Source organism: Hemicordylus capensis, chromosome 6, assembly GCF_027244095.1.
Source record: "Hemicordylus capensis ecotype Gifberg chromosome 6, rHemCap1.1.pri, whole genome shotgun sequence".
Lineage (NCBI taxonomy): Eukaryota > Metazoa > Chordata > Lepidosauria > Squamata > Cordylidae > Hemicordylus > Hemicordylus capensis.
In genome coordinates, this window is record NC_069662.1 from 31,269,816 (window position 1) to 31,288,948 (window position 19,133).

The window sequence follows — 19,133 nt, forward strand, 5'->3', positions numbered from 1 at the left end:
GGAGAGGATAATTGGTATGAGAATTATTCTGTCATTCAGTAATTCTCACCTGTGGAATTTTTACAGACACGAATCATTCAAACCTTTATTCCTTCAAGGCTAGCAAAAGATGCAGACTATATTTTAAGAAGCATACTCAGGAAAAGAACACATACACAATGAATTGGCTTTTGTTTTATTTAAGAGAAGGCTTTGCAAGCAACTAAAAGAAATTGTTTTATTTTATAAAGCAGTTCTTACAAATACACAGTTTTCCAAAGAGGTGAAGCAAACAAAGTTGCTTCTGTGCTGCACCTTTAGAAGATTCATTTGCAAATCTGAAGGTTGTTCTTCATCGAGGACAGCTAACTTTAAGACAAAAGAGGAAACTGGTAACACCTCCCCCCACACACACACACGTTTCATCACACATCCTCTAATTCATTCTCACGGTCATTGCAGATTAATTTATTATATGGCGTATGTTGCTCTTCCTCACCCAACTTAGACCATGAGTACAAAGACCATTCTACCCAGCTGTTTGTAACTGAGATGCCGATGGTTCATTTAAGACTTTGTATGTCATCAAATCCAAACGATCGCATGAGATTTCATCTCCAAATAATTCCTCAGCTTTTGAAAAAAAATATGTTTCAGAATTCTTGCATGGGGGAAAAAAATCCTCAGTGGACACTGAAGTTTTCTGTGTGCAATTCTCTATGGATTTGTGTTGCAATGATCCCTTAAGAAAATATCTCAACACTGAAGAAAATTCTATGGAATTTGAAGAGTAGATGGAGTGTTGGGGCCAAATTTTATCCATGCTCATAACTACGGACATAATTCATAACCACTGAATTGGTTTTTCCCCTTTTTAAAGCCATTTAATTAAAATTGGACATCAATTCTGATATATTTTATCAATGCAGCAATGCAACATTTTAAAACTCTAGTTTCATAATTACACAATTCCATTTGTTTATTGATAATTGTTTATTGATGATGATGATGATGATGATGATGATGATGATGATGATTAAGCTATCACCAATTAAATCATCATTTTTCTTACATCTTGATTGGCTAATGGTAATACACTCTATGTAGGACTGTCCATGAGAGCCTTCCAGAAACATCAGTTGGTTCAAAATGATGCAGCCAGAGTCTTGATTATAACACAGAATCCCACAGGAGTTGCATTAGTTTCCTGTTTGTTTGCAGATGCAATTCAAGAGGCTAGTGATGATCTTAAATGCCAGTCATGGTTTGAGAGCAGGTTACCTGAGGAATTCCCTTCTCCCTCATGCATGTGTCTGACCAGTTAGATCTGATAAAGAGGGCCTAATGCATATTTGTCAGCCACATAGACAAAGGTCTTCTCTCTGGTGGTGTCCTGCCTTTAGAATATCCTACCTAGGGAGGAGTGGTTGGTTCCTTCATCCTTTGTTTTAGATGTCTTGTAGGAATGGTCCTGTTCAGACAAGCTTCTAATCTAATGGACTGACTGCTTTAGTTTTATCTCTCGAGGATGTTATCTTTATTACTGCTGATTAGTGTTTATTTAGATTTTGTATAAATAAATACTAATATTGTTACTCTGTTAGTGATATTTTGATATTGTTAATTATTTTTGTCCTGGGATTTTTCTGTGGAGCAGTAGCATATGTGTTTTTTTAAAAAATGAATTAATGAACAAATGGTCTGGGCCCTTGGTATCTCAAGGATCACCTGTTCCCACATGATTCTTCTCATTATAGTCACTGGGTGAGGTTTTGCTCTGTCTGATTACAGTGGCTGAGCTCTGGTTGGTAAGCATGCAGGACAGGGCCTTCTTTGTGGTTGTTTCAGTTTCTGGAACACCCCTATCCAGCAGGTTAATACTACCTGCTGGATTTCTTCTGGCCTTTAAACTCACACTTAAAACTAATTTCTTCCTCCAGGCCTTTGGGATTTGAAAGTGCACTGTATGGAATTGGCCATAAAAATGACTCTGTCTCAAGCTTAAGTCTGCTTACTCAATACAGATGTTTATGGTTTGATGTTTTTGTCCTTAAGACCACCTAGTACATATTTCGTGCAATGCATTTCTTAAGGCTTCTTTCACCTCTTTGTTTCTTAGTGTGTAGATGAAAGGATTCAGCAATGGTGTCACAATAGTGTTCAGGATATTCACAATTTTTGTCCTTTCCAAAGATGTCCGTTTAGAAGGCTTGACAAAAAGAAAGATGGTTGAACTATACCAAATTAGTACAACAGCAAGATGAGAGGAGCATGTGGAAAAGGCCTTTTGCTGCCCTTTGGTGGAGGGGATGCGTAGGATGGTGGAAATAATGTACATGTAGGAAAGAAGGGTTATTACACATGAGCCCAAGATTACAACAATGGATATGACAAAAGCTGCCGTCTCAATGACTTGGGTGTCTGTGCAGGAGAGAACTATCCAGGAATCGATGTTGCAGTAGAAGTGATTAATCACATTGGGCCCACAGAAGGACAACCTTGTGATCAGAAAGGCTGGTATAGAGATAATGAGGAATCCACACAGCCAAGAGCTTACTGCCAGCTTGCTGGAGAGGTGGATGTCCATGATGGTGTTGTAGCGTAGAGGGTAACATATGGCTAAATATCGGTCATAAGCCATGACAGATAGGAAGAAGTATTCTGTGCAGCCAAAGGCAAAAACAAAGTACATCTGCAGGATGCAGCCAGTGAAAGAGATGCTTCTGCTCTTCCCCAGAAAGATGGCAAGTGTCTTGGGGATGGAGGCTGTTGTGTACCATATTTCCAGGAAAGAGAGATTGCATAGGAAAAAGTACATGGGTGTATGGAGCCGACGGTTGGTTATTACTAGAATGCAAATAGATACATTTCCCAAAAATATTAGGATATATATGTTAAGAAAGAGCAGGAAGATGAACAACCGCAAATACTGAGATCCAGGGAAGCCGAGAAGGATGAATTCTGTCACCCCCGTTTCATTGTGTGCTCGCTCATTGTTCTCTCCCATCTATCTTCTTTTATCTGCTAAAACAAATTGCTCAATTAACACATAAACAGAAATCACCACTAATTAATAAGAGTCTGGTGCTATTGTTGCTTTTGTTGTTGTTCTGTTGTTGTTATGTAGTATCCAAAGAGAGTATATCCTTGAGCTTGAGCAGCAAGTGGAAACTGTGGCCAGAAGTGCTTTTGCCCAGCTTCATCTGGTTCACCAATTACGCCCTTACCTTGATCGGCAGGCATTAATGACAGTGACCCATGCCCTTGTTATCTACTGTTTAGATTATTGTAACACTCTCTATCTAGGATTACCTTTGAGGACAATCGGGAAGCTGCAGCAGGTCCAGAATGCAGCGGCTCGTCTACTCATGGGTGCCAGAAAATATGACAGGGTAACCCCTCTCCTGCAGTCATTGCACTGGTTGCCTATTTGCTTCCGAGCTCAATTTAAGGTCCTGGTTCTGACCTTCAAAGCCTTGTGGGACCTGGTGCCTGTCTACCTACAGACCCGCCTCTCCCATCCACTTACATCCCATCCGGTTAGATCATCTCAGGTGGCCCTTCTGTCGGTCCCTGATTTCTGAGATGTTTGGGGCTCTAGGACCCATGAAAGGGCCTTTTCAGTTGCTGCCCTGCTCCTCTGGAACTCTCTTCCCCTACAGATCCAGCTAGCCCCTTCATTACCGATCTTCAAATCTCTATTGAAGACTTTTCTTTTTTGCTAGGCTTTTGCCCTGTAGTTTATTTTTCTGTTCTTTGGTAGTTACTTTAGTTTTTAATTTAGACTGTAATTTTTAATGTTGTCTGTTTGCATGTTGTTGTGCACCGCCCAGAGTCTTTGGAGTGCGTGGTATATTAAATGTCTCTAATAAATAAATAAATTAAAATCCTGAAATCAGTGGGACTCTCAGTAGTCTTATCTCACTACATTCAGTGGTGCTTAGTCAAGGAGATCATGCCACCAGCTCCTATACAGACCAATACTGACTTGAGAGAACTTCTAGTTCAGTCCCTCCTTCTCCTTCCTAGAGGTTACATAAAAATTTGTGTACCTGGAGGGCAGGAGTGGAAACAGAGGGGAAACTTGAGGAGAAGCTGCCCACCTAATTTTGTTATTGGGGTGGTAGAAGAAAAACACATTTGGAGGGCAATATAAGTTATTAGAGGGCACTGAGTAAATGAGGGGGCAAGCTCTTCAAATGCTAAGGGGGGAATCAGCACCCCTGCTTGATGGGAAGGCAGAAGAAGAGTGTGAGTCCCGACCTGTTAGTTGATATTATCAGCTCCTGAAGAAGCTACCAATGGTGTAAGACAAATCTGTTGTAAGATTTTTATATTGGGTGGCTTCACATGACCGCTAGCAAGTCTGTAAGTGGGACAATGCCAGGTATATTTTGGGAACAGAGAGCACCTACCTGCATCTCGTTCCCATGCCCTCTGCCCAACATTCTTCCAAGATTCTCTGCCCTGAATGGAAGTTGGGCAGAAATGAAGTTCTGAAGTTGGGCAGAAGTCAGGAGAAGGTAGGGCAGAGAACCTCAGGAGCCGAACTTGGATGGGTTCAGACATTAGGCCTGCCAGGAGTGCACGCTCTCACTTCCCAACACATCCTTGGCATATTTCCCCTTTACAGACTTGCTGGCAGTTATGTGAAGCCATCCATTGATATGTTAGTGCCTGATATCTAGAGTAAGTTACTCTATAGTACTTATTATTCAGGGGTTACTCTAGCGAACTACTTAATTTCAATAGCACTTCTGTTGAGTAATTTGTTCAGGATATCAGCCGGATGTTGTAGCTGATGGCTCATATTTGAGAGTACAATTTAAATGACAATATGGCAATCCAGAAAATATTTTGCAGAAGAAAAGTTTTGGAGGTGCACTCTGAATGAGAAAAGGGAGCTTGTTTGATGGATGAAGACAGAGAAGATATTGCCAGGCCTCCCCAAACATCAAATGCCCCCCCCCCTTCTGGGTTTTCTCCAGGCCTTCACATTTGCACAAAGTCTACTAAAATACCGTATTTCCAAATATGGAAATTTTGTGATACTATCTTATCAGATTCCTATTTTCCAGTAAATATGGTATCAGTGAAAATAGAGGCAAGGGCATTTTGTAAGGGAACCTTAGAGGCAAGATATTAAAAACAGAACTTCCACGGTATAAAATGCTTTAGGAAAACATATATAAACCATACTACCCTTGAAATTTGTATTTGGGGAAAAAAAAGAAGATTGTGCTACTTACCATTCATTCCTTTGGATCAATATGCCCATGGTACCATGATGAATGTGTAGTTATCTATCCATCGACATACCCACCACCACTTCCAGTCAGCTTAGCCTGCTAACCAGCTCACCTATATTTCATACAGACACATTCTCACTCTTCAGAGTTTCAACTATTGCATGTTGCTTGTCTCCCCTATCATTTCTACTGGCTAGTCACAAGAGTAAGAAGGTTCACACAATAGTTAGTAGTGCAGATGCAGCTGGTTGAGATAAAGATTTACTCCTTTATTGATTCACATCCCAAAGCTCCCTTGAGATTCTATCTCGAAAGAATTCTAGCAGTTCAGGAAAAAAGCAAAACTTCCATTCTCAATCAATTATGAAAAAGTTTAATTGCCAGTAGATATTGAAGTATTTTATGCTTCATTATCTCTGAAGATGGGTAGTGATGTGAACCTGCAGATCTCGCAACACTGAATGCTTTTGATTAGGACAAAGAGAAGTGTTTTATAGCTGCTTCTCTTACAAACACAAAGTAATCTTATACAGGCCACATTCACACATAACACCAAACCAGAGTTAAACATGGCCAGAGTTTCAGTTTGTAATTCCAAATCGACCATCTGCATAGCGGCATTGACCATGATGCAGGGTGCTGCCAACACTTTCCTCTCTTGCCGGGAGGGAGGTGTTATGGCACACACCCTCGTAGTAGCCTGAAATGAATATGCCAGGCACTCTGCTCAGCAGCCTATCTTCCTCACCACCTGGATTGGAGGGGCTTTGCTGGAGGGAGAGTGGGAAGGGTTGAACAGTTCAGCCTACCCAGCATGGGTCTTGGCTTTGGACAACTTGCTCTATGCCAGGCATGCCCTCCCTTCGGCTGGACTGTAATGGGGTGCCAGGGAATGCAAAACTTGTGGTCACCCTTGATTGAACTGCCCCTGATTGTTTTGAAGATTTTGCAGACATTTGTTCTGTGCCATTGCTGTAGCCCCCCACCTCCCTCATGAACATGGGGAGAAACATTGGCTTTGTAACCCCTCACCGAGAATAGAGCCCTTTGGGAAATTGAGAGGTTGGATGGGCAAGTTTCCCCCCCCCCTATTCATTCCCCTTCAAACCCCCTGGAAAGCCTTTACTGGCTTTCCTCACTTTTCTTTTATTCCGTTCTGGGGGCCCCAATAACTTGAATTGGAGATAAGAGGATTCACAACCCTCCTAATGGAGTGCTGAGCACCTACCTTCCACCACCTTCTCCTTTTGGATGGTGGGGTACCATAGAGGTGCAATGCAGGGAAATAATACCAGAGTGAAGACTAGGCAGAACAGATTGATTAAGAGAAAAGAACAGCATCCTCTTTATACATTTTTTAAGGAAGGACAGTGAGCTTCAGGGAGTGCCAAACTTGGGGGTGTGGACATTGAAACATGTGCTCAGTGGGGTCTAGAAAGCAAGAGATGTTGGGGAGTGCTAAGTTGAGTTGCTGTGAGAGGGGCTTTGGAACAACAGTTTAGGGCTCTTGAATGGTGGTTTTCACTGTGCCCATTGCTTTGCAGCCTCCCAGGAGCTATGCCGTGGTGGCTGAGGAGCTCTTTCAAAGCTACTTTTTGGTATCCAATTTGATGGGGGTTTCCTCTGAATTCCCACCTCCCCTTCTGTTACAGTGGCCTGTGCATGGCTGGATCCCTCTACTTCCACTGTTTCCCCCTTCTGGCCCAGTCATGAGTGTGCCAGTACAGGGGAGCCTTCTGCTGTGGGCTTCTTTCTGGTGGAGAAGCAGGTGGGGGAGATGCATTTCTGCATGTGTCCCATCCCAGGAGAGCCTTGGATGAAAGGCTCCTGATCTGCAGTGGTGTTTTCTGCTTATACTTTATTGTGGCCAGGATCTTCCATGGAAGGAGCATCTGGGCTTCACCCAAGGCCCCTTCCCCCCTTCCCCTGCACCCTGTGGTACCTGGTGGAGAGGGTCTTGCAGCAGGGACAAGCCCTCAGCATGCACAGAGGGTGAAGTCTGCTGACCCAAGACGCTAACAGGGTTTGCAGAGCCAGACTGAGAACGTGCACCCATTTGGGATGGGCTAATGGCAGTTTCAGGCATAGATGGAAAGAGGCCCACCTGCGGTGCCCTCAGGGTGCCATGAGATGGGCCCAGGGCCATGTGGGCAGCTCTTGGTAGGGAAGAAACACCTGTTTCTGTTGTGCGGAGAGAACAGTGGGGGCTGCACTTCGTCACATACGGAAATGCCAGGGTCCAGGAATCAGTTCATGTTCAGTTCTGCAAGAGGCAGAAGAGTGGATTCATGGTGTCCCATTCAAAATCTCATTTGCTATCATAGAATTTATACTCAGAATACCTCAGAAACAACAGAAACCTGTACGCCATGGTTTAGCAACCCATGGGGGTGGTTGGCACCCTATGTGCAATACACCACCACTCACTCTGGGCCACCCCAGCACCCCCCAAGTGCACTTATGGGGCTGCTGAAAGCTCCATAATACCTTATGAGGAAAAGCCTTAAAGATGCGTAAACTTCAACAGTTCACCAAAAATCAGCCCTCTGCCCAAATCCTTTGAAAAAATTCAGGTAGCTTCCTTGCCCCTACCCGGCACTACCACCAACCCCACACCACTCTAGGCCACCCCTTTCCTCCTGACATGAAGCGATACACCCTCCATTATACCTAATGGGGGAAAACCTTAAAAATGCGTAAACTTCAGAAATTCACCAAAAATAAGCCCTCTGCCCAATCACTCTGCAATTGGGGTGGTAGCCTCCACCCATAAGGCACTACCACCACACCCCACTCTTTTGGCCCAGATCCCATTTTATGCCCCCGATCTGCCCCAACAACACTAAAACTTCAAAAATTCACCAAAAATCAGCCCTTTGCCCAATCCCCCTGAAATTTGGGTGGTAGCCTCCACCCATTGGGCCAAATCGATTTGGATTTGGATTTGGATTAATTCAGATCTGAATCGAATCAGGGGTGATTCGGATGGGCCATATTCGGATACAAAACAGAACAGGGGTGTTTCGGTTCGGATCCGAATCGAAACACCGAAAATCCGAATTGCACACCCCTATAGGAAAGGGCAAGTAGGAAGTGGGACCTTAATTTATGGTGCCTTTTTTAAACTAACAAGAGGAAACAAACTGCCTTGCACAAATTTATTTTAAAGGGTAGAGGTGTGCACAGCTTGTTTTGGTCCAAATGTGAAACAAATTCAGACCAAACTGTGGGTATTTGAACTGGTGTGGTTGAACCTCTCTGCTGGGCCATTCTGTTCAATGATGAGCTCGAACTAGTTTGTAGTGGTTCGTAATCGAACCACTCAAACTGGCTCAGTTCTCAGTGTTCTAGTTCATGATCGAACTGGTCAGTGTACATCCCTATTTAAGGATTCAAAATAACATATAAAATAACATATTAATGTATAACTATATGTGCTTCAAATTTAACTGAAGTTCTATCGTCACTTAATGGCAAAAGAGCCCAATTTAATGCAATGATGTTAAAAGATTGCTTTTAAGTAGACTCAGACTAATTATAAATCCCCAGGCAATCTCTTTGTTCAACATTGGATATTCAGTGCTATGGATTCTGAGATAGCTTTGCAATAAACGTAAATCTATACAGAGCTCAGAGTGCAGAGGTTATAGCTTCTTAAAGGCAAACTTAGTTTTCATAATTGTACAAGAACTGTTGGGAATGCTGTGGGGTAAAATGAAGAACTCTTTGGAGATAAACTCTCAAAGGAACTTCTGGATGTGATGACATAAGCGTTCTTTACTCAGCCACCTAAGCAACTCTGAAAGGGGGCCTTCTTGTGTGTGTCTCAGACTGGGTGAGTAGGAGCAATAAGAGATACAATCATTATAAGGCAGCTAAACACGGAGACGGTAGTAGTGTGTACATATGAAGAGTATACATTTCAAAAAGGTTTATGGATGCATGGGGGGATGGATTGATTGTTAAGGAGATAAATGGATGGATGGATAAACTGATGGATTTTGCTTATGTCATGTTGTGCTGACCTTGGGTCGTAAATAAAGAATTCTATTCTATCCAAGGTAATAAAGGAGCAAAGAGTTGTCATGGCTCTGTTTTTCTGATTCGTCTTTGCATACAAAAGATGTTGCAAAATTACATGATCTTCTGATAGAAGTCAATTCCCTGGCCTTGCTACCTTTAAGAAGGAACTAAAGACCTTGCCTCACATGTTCCAGTGCATTAGAAGTGTGAAACAGGAGTTGTGTCCATACAAGAGGCTATTTTACTGGCCAGAGAGATCACTGCTGATCAGCCAAGGTGAGCAGAGGGGAGAAGGATGCAAATTTTGCTGATCTCTCTAAAAGTGCTAGATAGGGTCATATTTCTGAAGTCAAGAAGTACTTTTGGAGTGAGGAGAGAGCAGAGAACCCCACTCCCCCTCACACACATTTGGCTGCTCAGCTCTGCTGCAGCACTACCACAGACACATTGCTCTGTTGCTCCCTAACAGACTGCACAGACTGTGAGCTAATAATGTTGTTGTTGTTGATGATGATGATGATGATGATGATGATGATGATGATGATAGCGATGGAAGATGGCTATTAAGGGGAAGCTATATTACTATGGTCTTTCAGCTGAAATGCTGTGAGTCATGGGCTATGAACAAGCCAAAAAAGGTTATAAAGCAATATATAATAGATATGGAATGGCAGCATGGGGAAGGAGGGAGAAGTCCTCTTGTGCAAGGCCTAACTCCTTCTATGATTCAGGTGCTGCTGTTGAATGCTGGATCAGTAAATGGCAAAACATCTCTCAACCATGATCTGATTGTGGATAAGCATGTGTGGTATGGGTGATGGAGACCTGGTTGGATGAACTTGGTGGAGTTGATCTTTCTCAGCTTTGACTGATTTCCTGGTCCTGCAACAGCCCTGCCTTGAAGGTCGGAGATGGGGCATTGTGGCCATCTATTGTGAGATCTTTCCCTTTTCCAGGGGAATCTCAGGGGTTAGGCAATCTCATAATTTCCAGCAGTGGAAATTGATGTTGAGGACATTCTACTGGTTCTGGATGGGGTTGCACTCTCCTTCAAAGAGCAGGTGTGCAGCTTGGGGGAACTGCTGGAACGGGTCTGCTTTTGGAACTCAGGTGGAGACGGTGGCCATACTCAGAATGTAGTTGTTCATGTGGTGTTAAGGATGTAAAGAGTGCTGGCCATTTTCTATTGTATTGTGATTTCTAGAGACATTTGCAGATCACTCTGATCTCCCCTTTAATAAAGGTCTTTCAGAGTAGAGGTAATGAAGCATACATTTTATTTCTATGTATAGAATTGTTTATTTCTATGACTGCCAATTCAAAATTACATATAGCATAACCAAGTTTTGTTTAGCTGCTGTCCATATTCAGCAAGTTTGGATTAATGCTTCTGAATAATTGGAGAATACTATTATTACAGTTGAAACAGTAATGCTATTTGCTATCTACTGCTGTAATCTATATAGTTAATTCTCTTAGCCAGTCCGTGTCCTGAATTTGGTGGCGGAACTCTCACGCCAAATTGCGAGAGTTCCTGGGCCCAGCGAGAGTTGAAAGGAAAGGAAAAATGGTGGGGGGCGGGTGGGTGTGCTGCAAAACAGCCAGAGGAGGTGGCCTTGGCTGACTGCTGGGAGGCAGAGGCGGAGGCAGTGGGACGGCCTGTCCAGGCCAGGCCATCCCAGCTATGGAAGAGGTGGTGGCGGCCCGACCTGGCGGGAGGTGGCAGGAGGGCCTGAGCTGGCCAGGCCATCCCAGGTGTGAGAGGCGGCGTTGGTGTCCTGAACAAGTGGGAGGTGGCGGGATGGCCTGGCCTGGATGTGGAAGAGGTGGCAGCCCAGCCAGGCCTAGCCACCGGAGGCAAGAGGCATCGGAGGCTGGGATGGGAGGGAAACTTTTCGGCCCGCCGCCGCTGCCCCAGTAAGAAGGACCTGGCTGTGGTGGGAGGGGGGCAAGAGAGAGTGGGGGAGGGGGCCGGAGGGGACGGGAGGGGGCAAGAGAGTGGGCAGGAGGGTGGGGGGAGGTGGCAGGAGAGTGGGGCAGGAGAGTGGGGGGAGGGGCAAAAGAGAGTGGGGCTGGTGTGGGGGGGGGACAGCAGGCCCCCAAAGAGCGCACAGATGCTCTGTGCGGGTCAGCTAGTAAGTATGATATTGCTGTTATTTTTAGCCAATTTTCCAGTAGTCTTATGAGATCACCCAGCATTCTGTGTGTGTGTCCGTGTGTCCATGTGTCCCCCACACCCTATCAACTTTACAACACCTGGATGAATAAGAACCAAATCAGGCACAGTTGTAGGAACACATAGGGACAACTCAATGGCATAGTATGTGATCCATCCACCCCAATCCAAGATGGTGGACGCGTAAACCTTTGAGGCGCAGGTGGGCTAACTTGTGAACTGCTTAACCAATTTGAACCAAATTTGATACAGCTGTAGGGACACATAGGGAAACCCAAATGGTGTGGTGTGTGATGATGTCATCCACTCCAATTCAAGATGGCAGCCATGAGAACATCCAAAGTGCAAGCGGGCTAATTTGTGGACTGTCTAACCCATTTGAACCAAATTGGATACATTTGAAGTGAGTGACTCACAGGGACACCTCAATGGCATATTTTGTGATGATGCCATACACCCCAATCCAAGATGGTGGACGCATACACTTTGGAGACACAAGTGGGCTCACTTGTGAACTGCTTAACCAATTTGAACCAAATTTGCTTTAGCTGTAGGGACACATGGGGACACTTCAATGGCATAGATTGTGGCAATGTCATCCAATCCAATTCAAGATGGTAGATATGTAAACTTTTGAGACACAAGTGCACTAACTTGTGGACAGTCTCACTGATTTGAACCAAATTTACTACAGCTGTATGGGCACGTAGAGCTGTCCCAATAGTGTAGTTTGTGATGATGTCATCCACCTTGATCCAAGATGGTGGATATGTGAACTTTTGAGGTGCAAGTGTACTAACCTGAGGACTGTCTGACCCATTTGAACCAAATTTTATACAATTGTAGTGAGTGACACACAGAAACACATCAGTGGTCTAGTTTGTAATAAAGTCATCCACCCTGATCCAAGATGGTGGATGCATGAACATTTGAGGTGCAAGAGATCTAACTTGTGATCCTCGATCTGAACCAAATTTAGTCCACTTGTAAAGACAGTGAAAGGAAAGTAGGTTGATAGATCTTACTAGAACAACTTGTTGTGTATATGTACCGGTCGATGACTGTAATAAAGTCTATCTATCTAATAATAATGTTTGTCATTCCATGCTGTGGAATGCCAGCATTAGGGACCTGCAGAGGCTGCTGTTCAATGTGAAAAGCAGCCCCGGGGTGTTGCAGAGGCAGGAAGCTGTGCTATGACTTGGAATTCACTAAGTGGTACTCAGATACTCACAAGTACCAAACATTTGTAAAAGAGTACCCTAAACCTTCAAAAGATGCTTAAATGAGCACCATCTGGGGCTGCCTCTCTAGCCTGCCCCCTCCTTCCACTGGCACCCTTGCCACCACTCCCTCAATGTGATTCCTGCTGCCCTCACTGCTCCTCCCTCACTGTCATATGTCAGAAGCTCTCTGGGACTTACAGAAGTGGGAAAGGCCCATTCTTCTCTGCACACAGGACCAGGGCCTTCCCCCTTCTGACTGGCTGGAGAGCCATTGGGAATGGATAGCACACAGGTGATGGAAAGGCCCTTTTCCTGTCTGTAGAAAGGAACAGGTCTTTTCTACTTCTGAGAGACTCTGAGAATTGCTGGCAAGCAACAGCCAGTAGAAATGCCAAAGGCAGTAGGAGTGAGGGCAACAGAAGCTGCCCAGGGTAAGTGATGGGCCACGCCTCAAAAGTGGCAGAAAAAGAGGAGAACATAGCAAGATGTCTGATATCTGTGAGTACCGAACCATTTCTGCTAGTACTCACTTGAGAACCTACTCTCAAAAATTATGTGAACCCCTGGCTATGACCTAAAACAGTGTGCAGGCATTCCTAGCACTACTTCCACTGGAAACAATGGCCAAATTTGCACATAATGTGGAACCGGAGTATTAGGTGGCAGAGGTTGTCTTACCTTGATGTCCGAATGTGTTCAACTCCAGTTCTGCAATGTGACCAACCTGAGGTTTTGATTTTGAAACTCCAGTCTGAACCCTCGGATTTTAGTGAGTTTTGTCAACCCAACCTGAGGTTCCACACAGCCTGCATTGCATCTGAATTTGGAATCGCAGGCTATGTTTCCTTCAACTGGAACTGAGGAAGGAAGCTTCTCCCTATCTTGCTGTCTGCAGAGAGAGTGCTTTCCGTGATGTCCAAATTCAGACAGGAGAGAGAGTTAGGGTGGGGAGCCACATGTCCATTGGACCTGCGGTTCCGTATTAAATGCGAATGCGACCAATAGAAGAATGTGACCAATAGAAGAGACAGATGGAAAAGAAAAAAGCCACTATTCATTTTCATGAGGAAAATGAAAAGGGTTCAAAAAGACTGCCTGAATGTATGAAACGACAAAACACTCAGTTCATGCTCTGGTCATACTCATTTATAATATAGTGAATCCCTCTTTGCTGAACTTTTATGTCATATTTTTCTTTACCCTGTTCAAACCCCATCTGCTACAATAAAGTCAATAACCTTTGTCCATGAACTCGAGAATTAGAAGATGGGACTCTCTTGGTGGAATTAATTAAAGGGTCTCAGCTTCATTAGAACACATACGGGATCTGAAACAAACAACCATTTAACTTTTGCTCCCAGCTGCTTTACTGTAGACAGCTGCTTTATTCCAGATGCATAATGGAGCTGTGATACTTTCCATTTAAATTTCAATAATAATTGTTTTAAATCTCAGTAAAATTGATGTCAACTAACTCTTTGTTTGGGCAGGTAGAAGAGGTAAGATGGAAGAGCAACATCAAAGGCGACAAAATAAAACCAGAGTCACAGAATTCATCCTTTTTGGCTTCCCTGGGTCTCAGAATTTTCAGGTGTTCATGTTCATTCTTTTTCTTATCATGTACATACTGACAGTTTTTGGCAATACAGCCATCATCCTTCTTGTTATAAAAAACCATCGCCTGCACACTCCCATGTACCTTTTCCTTTGCAATCTCTCTTTCCTGGAGATAGGGTATACAACCTCCTCTATCCCTAAGGCTCTTTCCATATTTCTGGGAAGGAACAATCACATCACTTTCACTGGCTGCATTCTGCAGATGTACCTTGTTTTTTCCTTTGGGCTGACAGAATACTTCTTGCTATCTGTCATGGCATATGACCGATATTTAGCCATATGTTATCCCCTACCACACTATCATGGACATCCACCTCTCTAGCAAGCTGGCAGTTAGCTCTTGGCTGTGTGGATTTCTCATTATTTCTATACCAGCCTTTCTGATCTCAAGGTTGTCCTTCTGTGGACCTAATGTGATTGACCACTTCTACTGCAGCATTGATTCCTGGATAGCTCTCTCATGCACTAGCACCTATGCCATTGAGATGGCAGCTTTCGTCATATCCACTGTTGTCATTTTGAGCTCATGCGTGGTAACCTTTCTTTCCTACATATACATCATATCCACCATCCTGCGCATCCCTTCCACTAAAGGACAGCAAAAGGCCTTCTCCACATGCTCTTCCCATCTTGCTGTTGTAATTATTTGGTATGGTGCCACCATTTTCTTGTATGTAAAGCCTTCTAAGCGGACCTCATTAAAAATGGCTAAACTAGTGAACATTCTCAGTATCATTGTGACTCCATTGCTGAACCCTTTCATCTACACACTACGAAACAAAGAGGTGAAGCAGGCTTTGAAAAATTCATTGCACTTACAGTGAAACAAAGATATGTATTCTATCATTTGAAGGAACAAAAAAAATCTCATTTCTTTTCAGAAGAGAGCTGGATGCAAGCTGGATGTGTTTTAAACACCTTGAGAGGAGAAGGAGACAAGCACTTCCTCTATTGTACACCTGCATGTGCGTTATCCCATTTCCTCTTGCCATCAGCTTTGCAGATTTTTTTTTTTTTAAAAAAAAACACTTATGCATATTTATCAAAGGCAAAGAGCTTTGAGTGCAAAGCACCCCAATTATCTCTCTTTCACTGGGTCTTCAGAAGTTGTTCAGCTATAACTCCCATCATCTGCAGTTGATAGGAACTGTAATCCAATTGATTGATTGATTGATTGATTGATTGCCATCAAGTTGGTGTTGACTCTTAGCGGCCACATAGATAGATTCTCTCCAGGATGATCTGTCTTCAACTTGGCCTTTAAGGTCTCTCAGTGGGGCATTCATTGCTGTCATCTGTTGACTTTCCATAAGGCATATAAGACTGAAATGTTCCATCGGTTGTTCGGTTGTTGAGAGAGCTGGTAGTAGTGTGCTCTTGTAATCCATGGTTACTATGTCATGTGGAATGAGTACTGTATGGGGTTGGGGTTATGACATTATCTAAGATGTATTTTATAGAATTGTGTTGCTGTATATGTTATTGTTTGTAAGCCACCCTGAGCTTACATTCATTCCCATACTCGTCATAGTAATAAAGGAGAGAGTGAGAGAAAGTGAGAGTGTTAGGGTCATTTAGAGTTGAGAGTACTATGCTGCTTGATGAATGAATGAATGAATCTCTCACTCTGCACCCAAGAAAACCCTCAGAAATTCACAAAAAATCAGCCCTTTGTCCCACCCCCCTGAAATTGGAGTGGCAGCCTACACCCATTAGGCACTACCACCCCACCCCACTCTTTTGGGGCAGATCCACTTTCTGCCCCCCCATCTGCCCCAAAGACACAAAAAGTTCAGAAATTCACAAAAAATCAGCCCTTTGTCCCACCCCCCTGAAATTGGGGTGGCAGCCTACACCCATTAGGCACTACCACCCCACCCCACTCTTTTGGGGCAGATCCACTTTCTGCCCCCCCTCTGCCCGAAAGACACAAAAACTTCAGAAATTCACAAAAAATCAGCCCTATGTCCCATCCCCCTGAACTTGGGGTGGCAGCCTACACCCATTAGGCGCTACCACCCCTCCCCACTCTTTGGGGGCAGATACACTTTCTGCCCCCAATCTGCCCCAAAGACAAAAAAACTTCAAAAAATCACAAAAAATCAGCCCTTTGTCCCATCCCCCTGAAATTGGGGTGGTAGCCTACACCCATTTGGCACTACCACCCCACCCCACTCTTTTGGCTCCAGGGTCCTTTTTGCTGATCCGAATCGATTCGGATTCGGATTAAATCCAAATCCGAAACGAATCGGGGGTGATTCGGGTCAGCAAAATTCGGGCACAGAACAGAACAAGGGTGATTCGGCTCGGGTCCTGAGCCGAATCACCGAAAACCCGAAATGCACACCCCTACCTTGTTCACAATGGGTCAGATCACAGGATCCTTCCTCATATGCATATCCACTCCCAGGAAGTCATCATGTTCTTTTTGGAGTAACACAAAAACGGTGCCCTTCAGCATTCCCCTCCCCACTACCGCTGCCAAAAACTGTGCTTCTGAGAGGCTGTTTTGCTATGGAACTTTGATGAAGGTGGCAGTGCAATTGCTATCAGAAGAAGAGCTTGCATTTCATTTGAAGGGATTCAAGTGCCCTTTCCCTGCCAAAGGAAGGTGGCCCATTCCAAAAAGGCACAAGCTGTTGGAGTTGGAGATGGAGTTCCAGTGCATCAACCTTTTGCATCAACCATCCTAATGATCACTAGGGGTATTGGGAGAAGAGGTAGTCAGTGAGGGTCTCCTTACCTATCCCTGTTTTACCTCTGTGACCCCTGCCTTGACTCCTTAGGTATTTCTTGTGGGGAGTCAATCTGCTTCCTTTCTTCTTGGAGAGCAGATGGAAACATCTCTCTCTCCCCATCGATCCATTATGTAGCTCTTAGACAGGGCTAGGTCTTTACTATCCAGAATTTACTTCACCAATAAACCTATTTAATTTAGATTGTACTACAGTCTCCATGTGTGTATTTTAGATGACTGCAGCAACAAAAATTCTGCACTCTACCCTGTAACTGAAGTGGGTAGCTTCCTTTGTTCGCACGTAGAAAAATAATTACAAACTCCAACACAATCATACTTAGCACACTCCCTTGAAGATTGTGGCCAATGGCTGCTACCCTGGATACATCATGATGCCATGCCCAAAGTCTGGAGACATGAGTGCCATGGAGCTTGCTGGGATGCAGCCTCAGCAGACCAGGAAAAGGGAGCGGCTCCCCTGCCCTGGAAACTGAGATTGCCAGATTGCAGTTGGATGAACATCTGTGATTAATGGTTTGAAAAATTAACCATGGGTTCGGCAACCTCCAGTTCTGCATTACGTATGAATGTGGTCATTGTGTCCTTTTCACTGGAAAAAAAATGGCCATGCCCCATATTTACTGGACATGGTCATTCTCACCCCCACCCCCACCCCACCCCGTTCCATAATGCACTAGGAAAATGATGCAATATCATGATGCTGCTTCCTGTCCTGGTGGATTGTAGGTGAAACCAGGAAAGTAAAGATGGCAACTTGAAACTGGTTCATCATTAAAGGTAAGCCGACTCCACCACTGATACTATTCAATGCAATATTGTATCAAACGTTTTCCTGATATCAAATGAATTTTTCATAGGAATTGTTTCTAGTGAAAAATCCACCAATGTGTCCTGGTGATTGGGACAATGAGATGCACAGCCCTAGGGTATTGGTGAGGAGTCACTATGAGCTTACAGTGATAGGTTTGCTCCAAACCCAGAAAGCAGGAGAGTCCAGATGAATGAAAAAAGTCTTTATTCATGTAGAATAAGGGATGGCACAGCTTAACACACACCATACATGACTGGCTCCAACCAGACCAGGAGTAAAACAACAACCACCCAAGAAGAGTGGAAAGAGGTGGCAACAAACTAAATCTGGGTTTTAAAGCAACACACACAATATACCACAGCTAACATCCAGACTAACTTAGTGCTTGTGCAACCAAGTTGCACACGCATAAGAAAATCATGTAGCTTCATAAAATTCCATGGTTGAGCTCTTGCACAAAAGTTCCCTGCAGTGTTAGCAGATGGAAAAAGAGGTTGCCCATTATTGGGAGTGCCACAGCTTCCAAACCTTGATGAGCAAATGCAAGGGGTTTACACTAATGCAACACTAGTCTGGAATGCAAGCTTCAAACTGAGCAGAACTCAAATCAAAAATCAAATCAAATCTTTATTGTTATGGTCATTCGACCAGCAAAACACAAAGTACAAAAGCTTTACATAAAACTGAGCAGAACTAGCTAACACAACAAGCTTGTGTTTATGCAGAATGCTTTCAAAGATGCTTAATTAGTCTAGATGTCAGTCACATCTACAAATTCTCACAGGGCAGGCAGAATCATGTGGGAGGAGATAGTTTTTGAGATCACTGGCCCCAAAATGTTCATGACTTTGAAAGTCAAAGCCAGCACCCTCAATTGCATCCCACAACACATTGGCAACCAATGTAGTTGGAGCAAGGGGGAAGTTACATGCTTCAAGAATCTTGCTCACATCAAGACCCCCCCCCCATTTTACATTTGATATCCCACTCTTCCTCCAAGGAGCCCAGAGCAGTATACTACATACTTAGGTTTCTCCTCACAACAGCCCTGTGAAATAGGCTGAGAGAGAAGTGACAGGCCTAGAGTCGCCCAGCTAGTATCATGTCCGAATGGGGATTTGAACTTGGGTCTCCCTGGTCCTAGTCTAGCATTCTAACCACTACACCACACTGGGTACTCATGCTTGTCATGAGTATGGCTACTCATGCACCACACTGGCTACTCATACTCATACTGGCTACTCATGATTTTTGCTCTCATGCTTTGCTGTTGTAACCTCCACTTCCTAAAACC

General features: G+C 44.0%; 1 protein-coding gene and 1 pseudogene across 1 annotated transcript; one reads left to right on the plus strand and one right to left on the minus strand.

Annotated features, from left to right (window-relative positions):
- Nucleotides 1-2,029: 2,029 nt before the first annotated feature.
- LOC128331175 (olfactory receptor 6F1-like) lies at nucleotides 2,030-2,986 on the minus strand. Its single transcript, XM_053264527.1, has one exon. The coding sequence runs from the start codon at nucleotides 2,984-2,986 to the stop codon at nucleotides 2,030-2,032; it is 957 nt and encodes a 318-aa protein (XP_053120502.1).
- Nucleotides 2,987-13,070: 10,084 nt separating this feature from the next.
- On the plus strand, nucleotides 13,071-15,094 carry LOC128331177 (olfactory receptor 6F1-like; annotated as a pseudogene).
- The last annotated feature ends 4,039 nt before the right edge of the window (nucleotides 15,095-19,133 follow it).

Coding starts and splice junctions, on each gene's coding strand:
- LOC128331175 (XM_053264527.1), bottom strand. CDS start 2,986: ATGGGAGAGAACAATGAGCGAGCACACAATGAAACGGGGGTGACAGAA.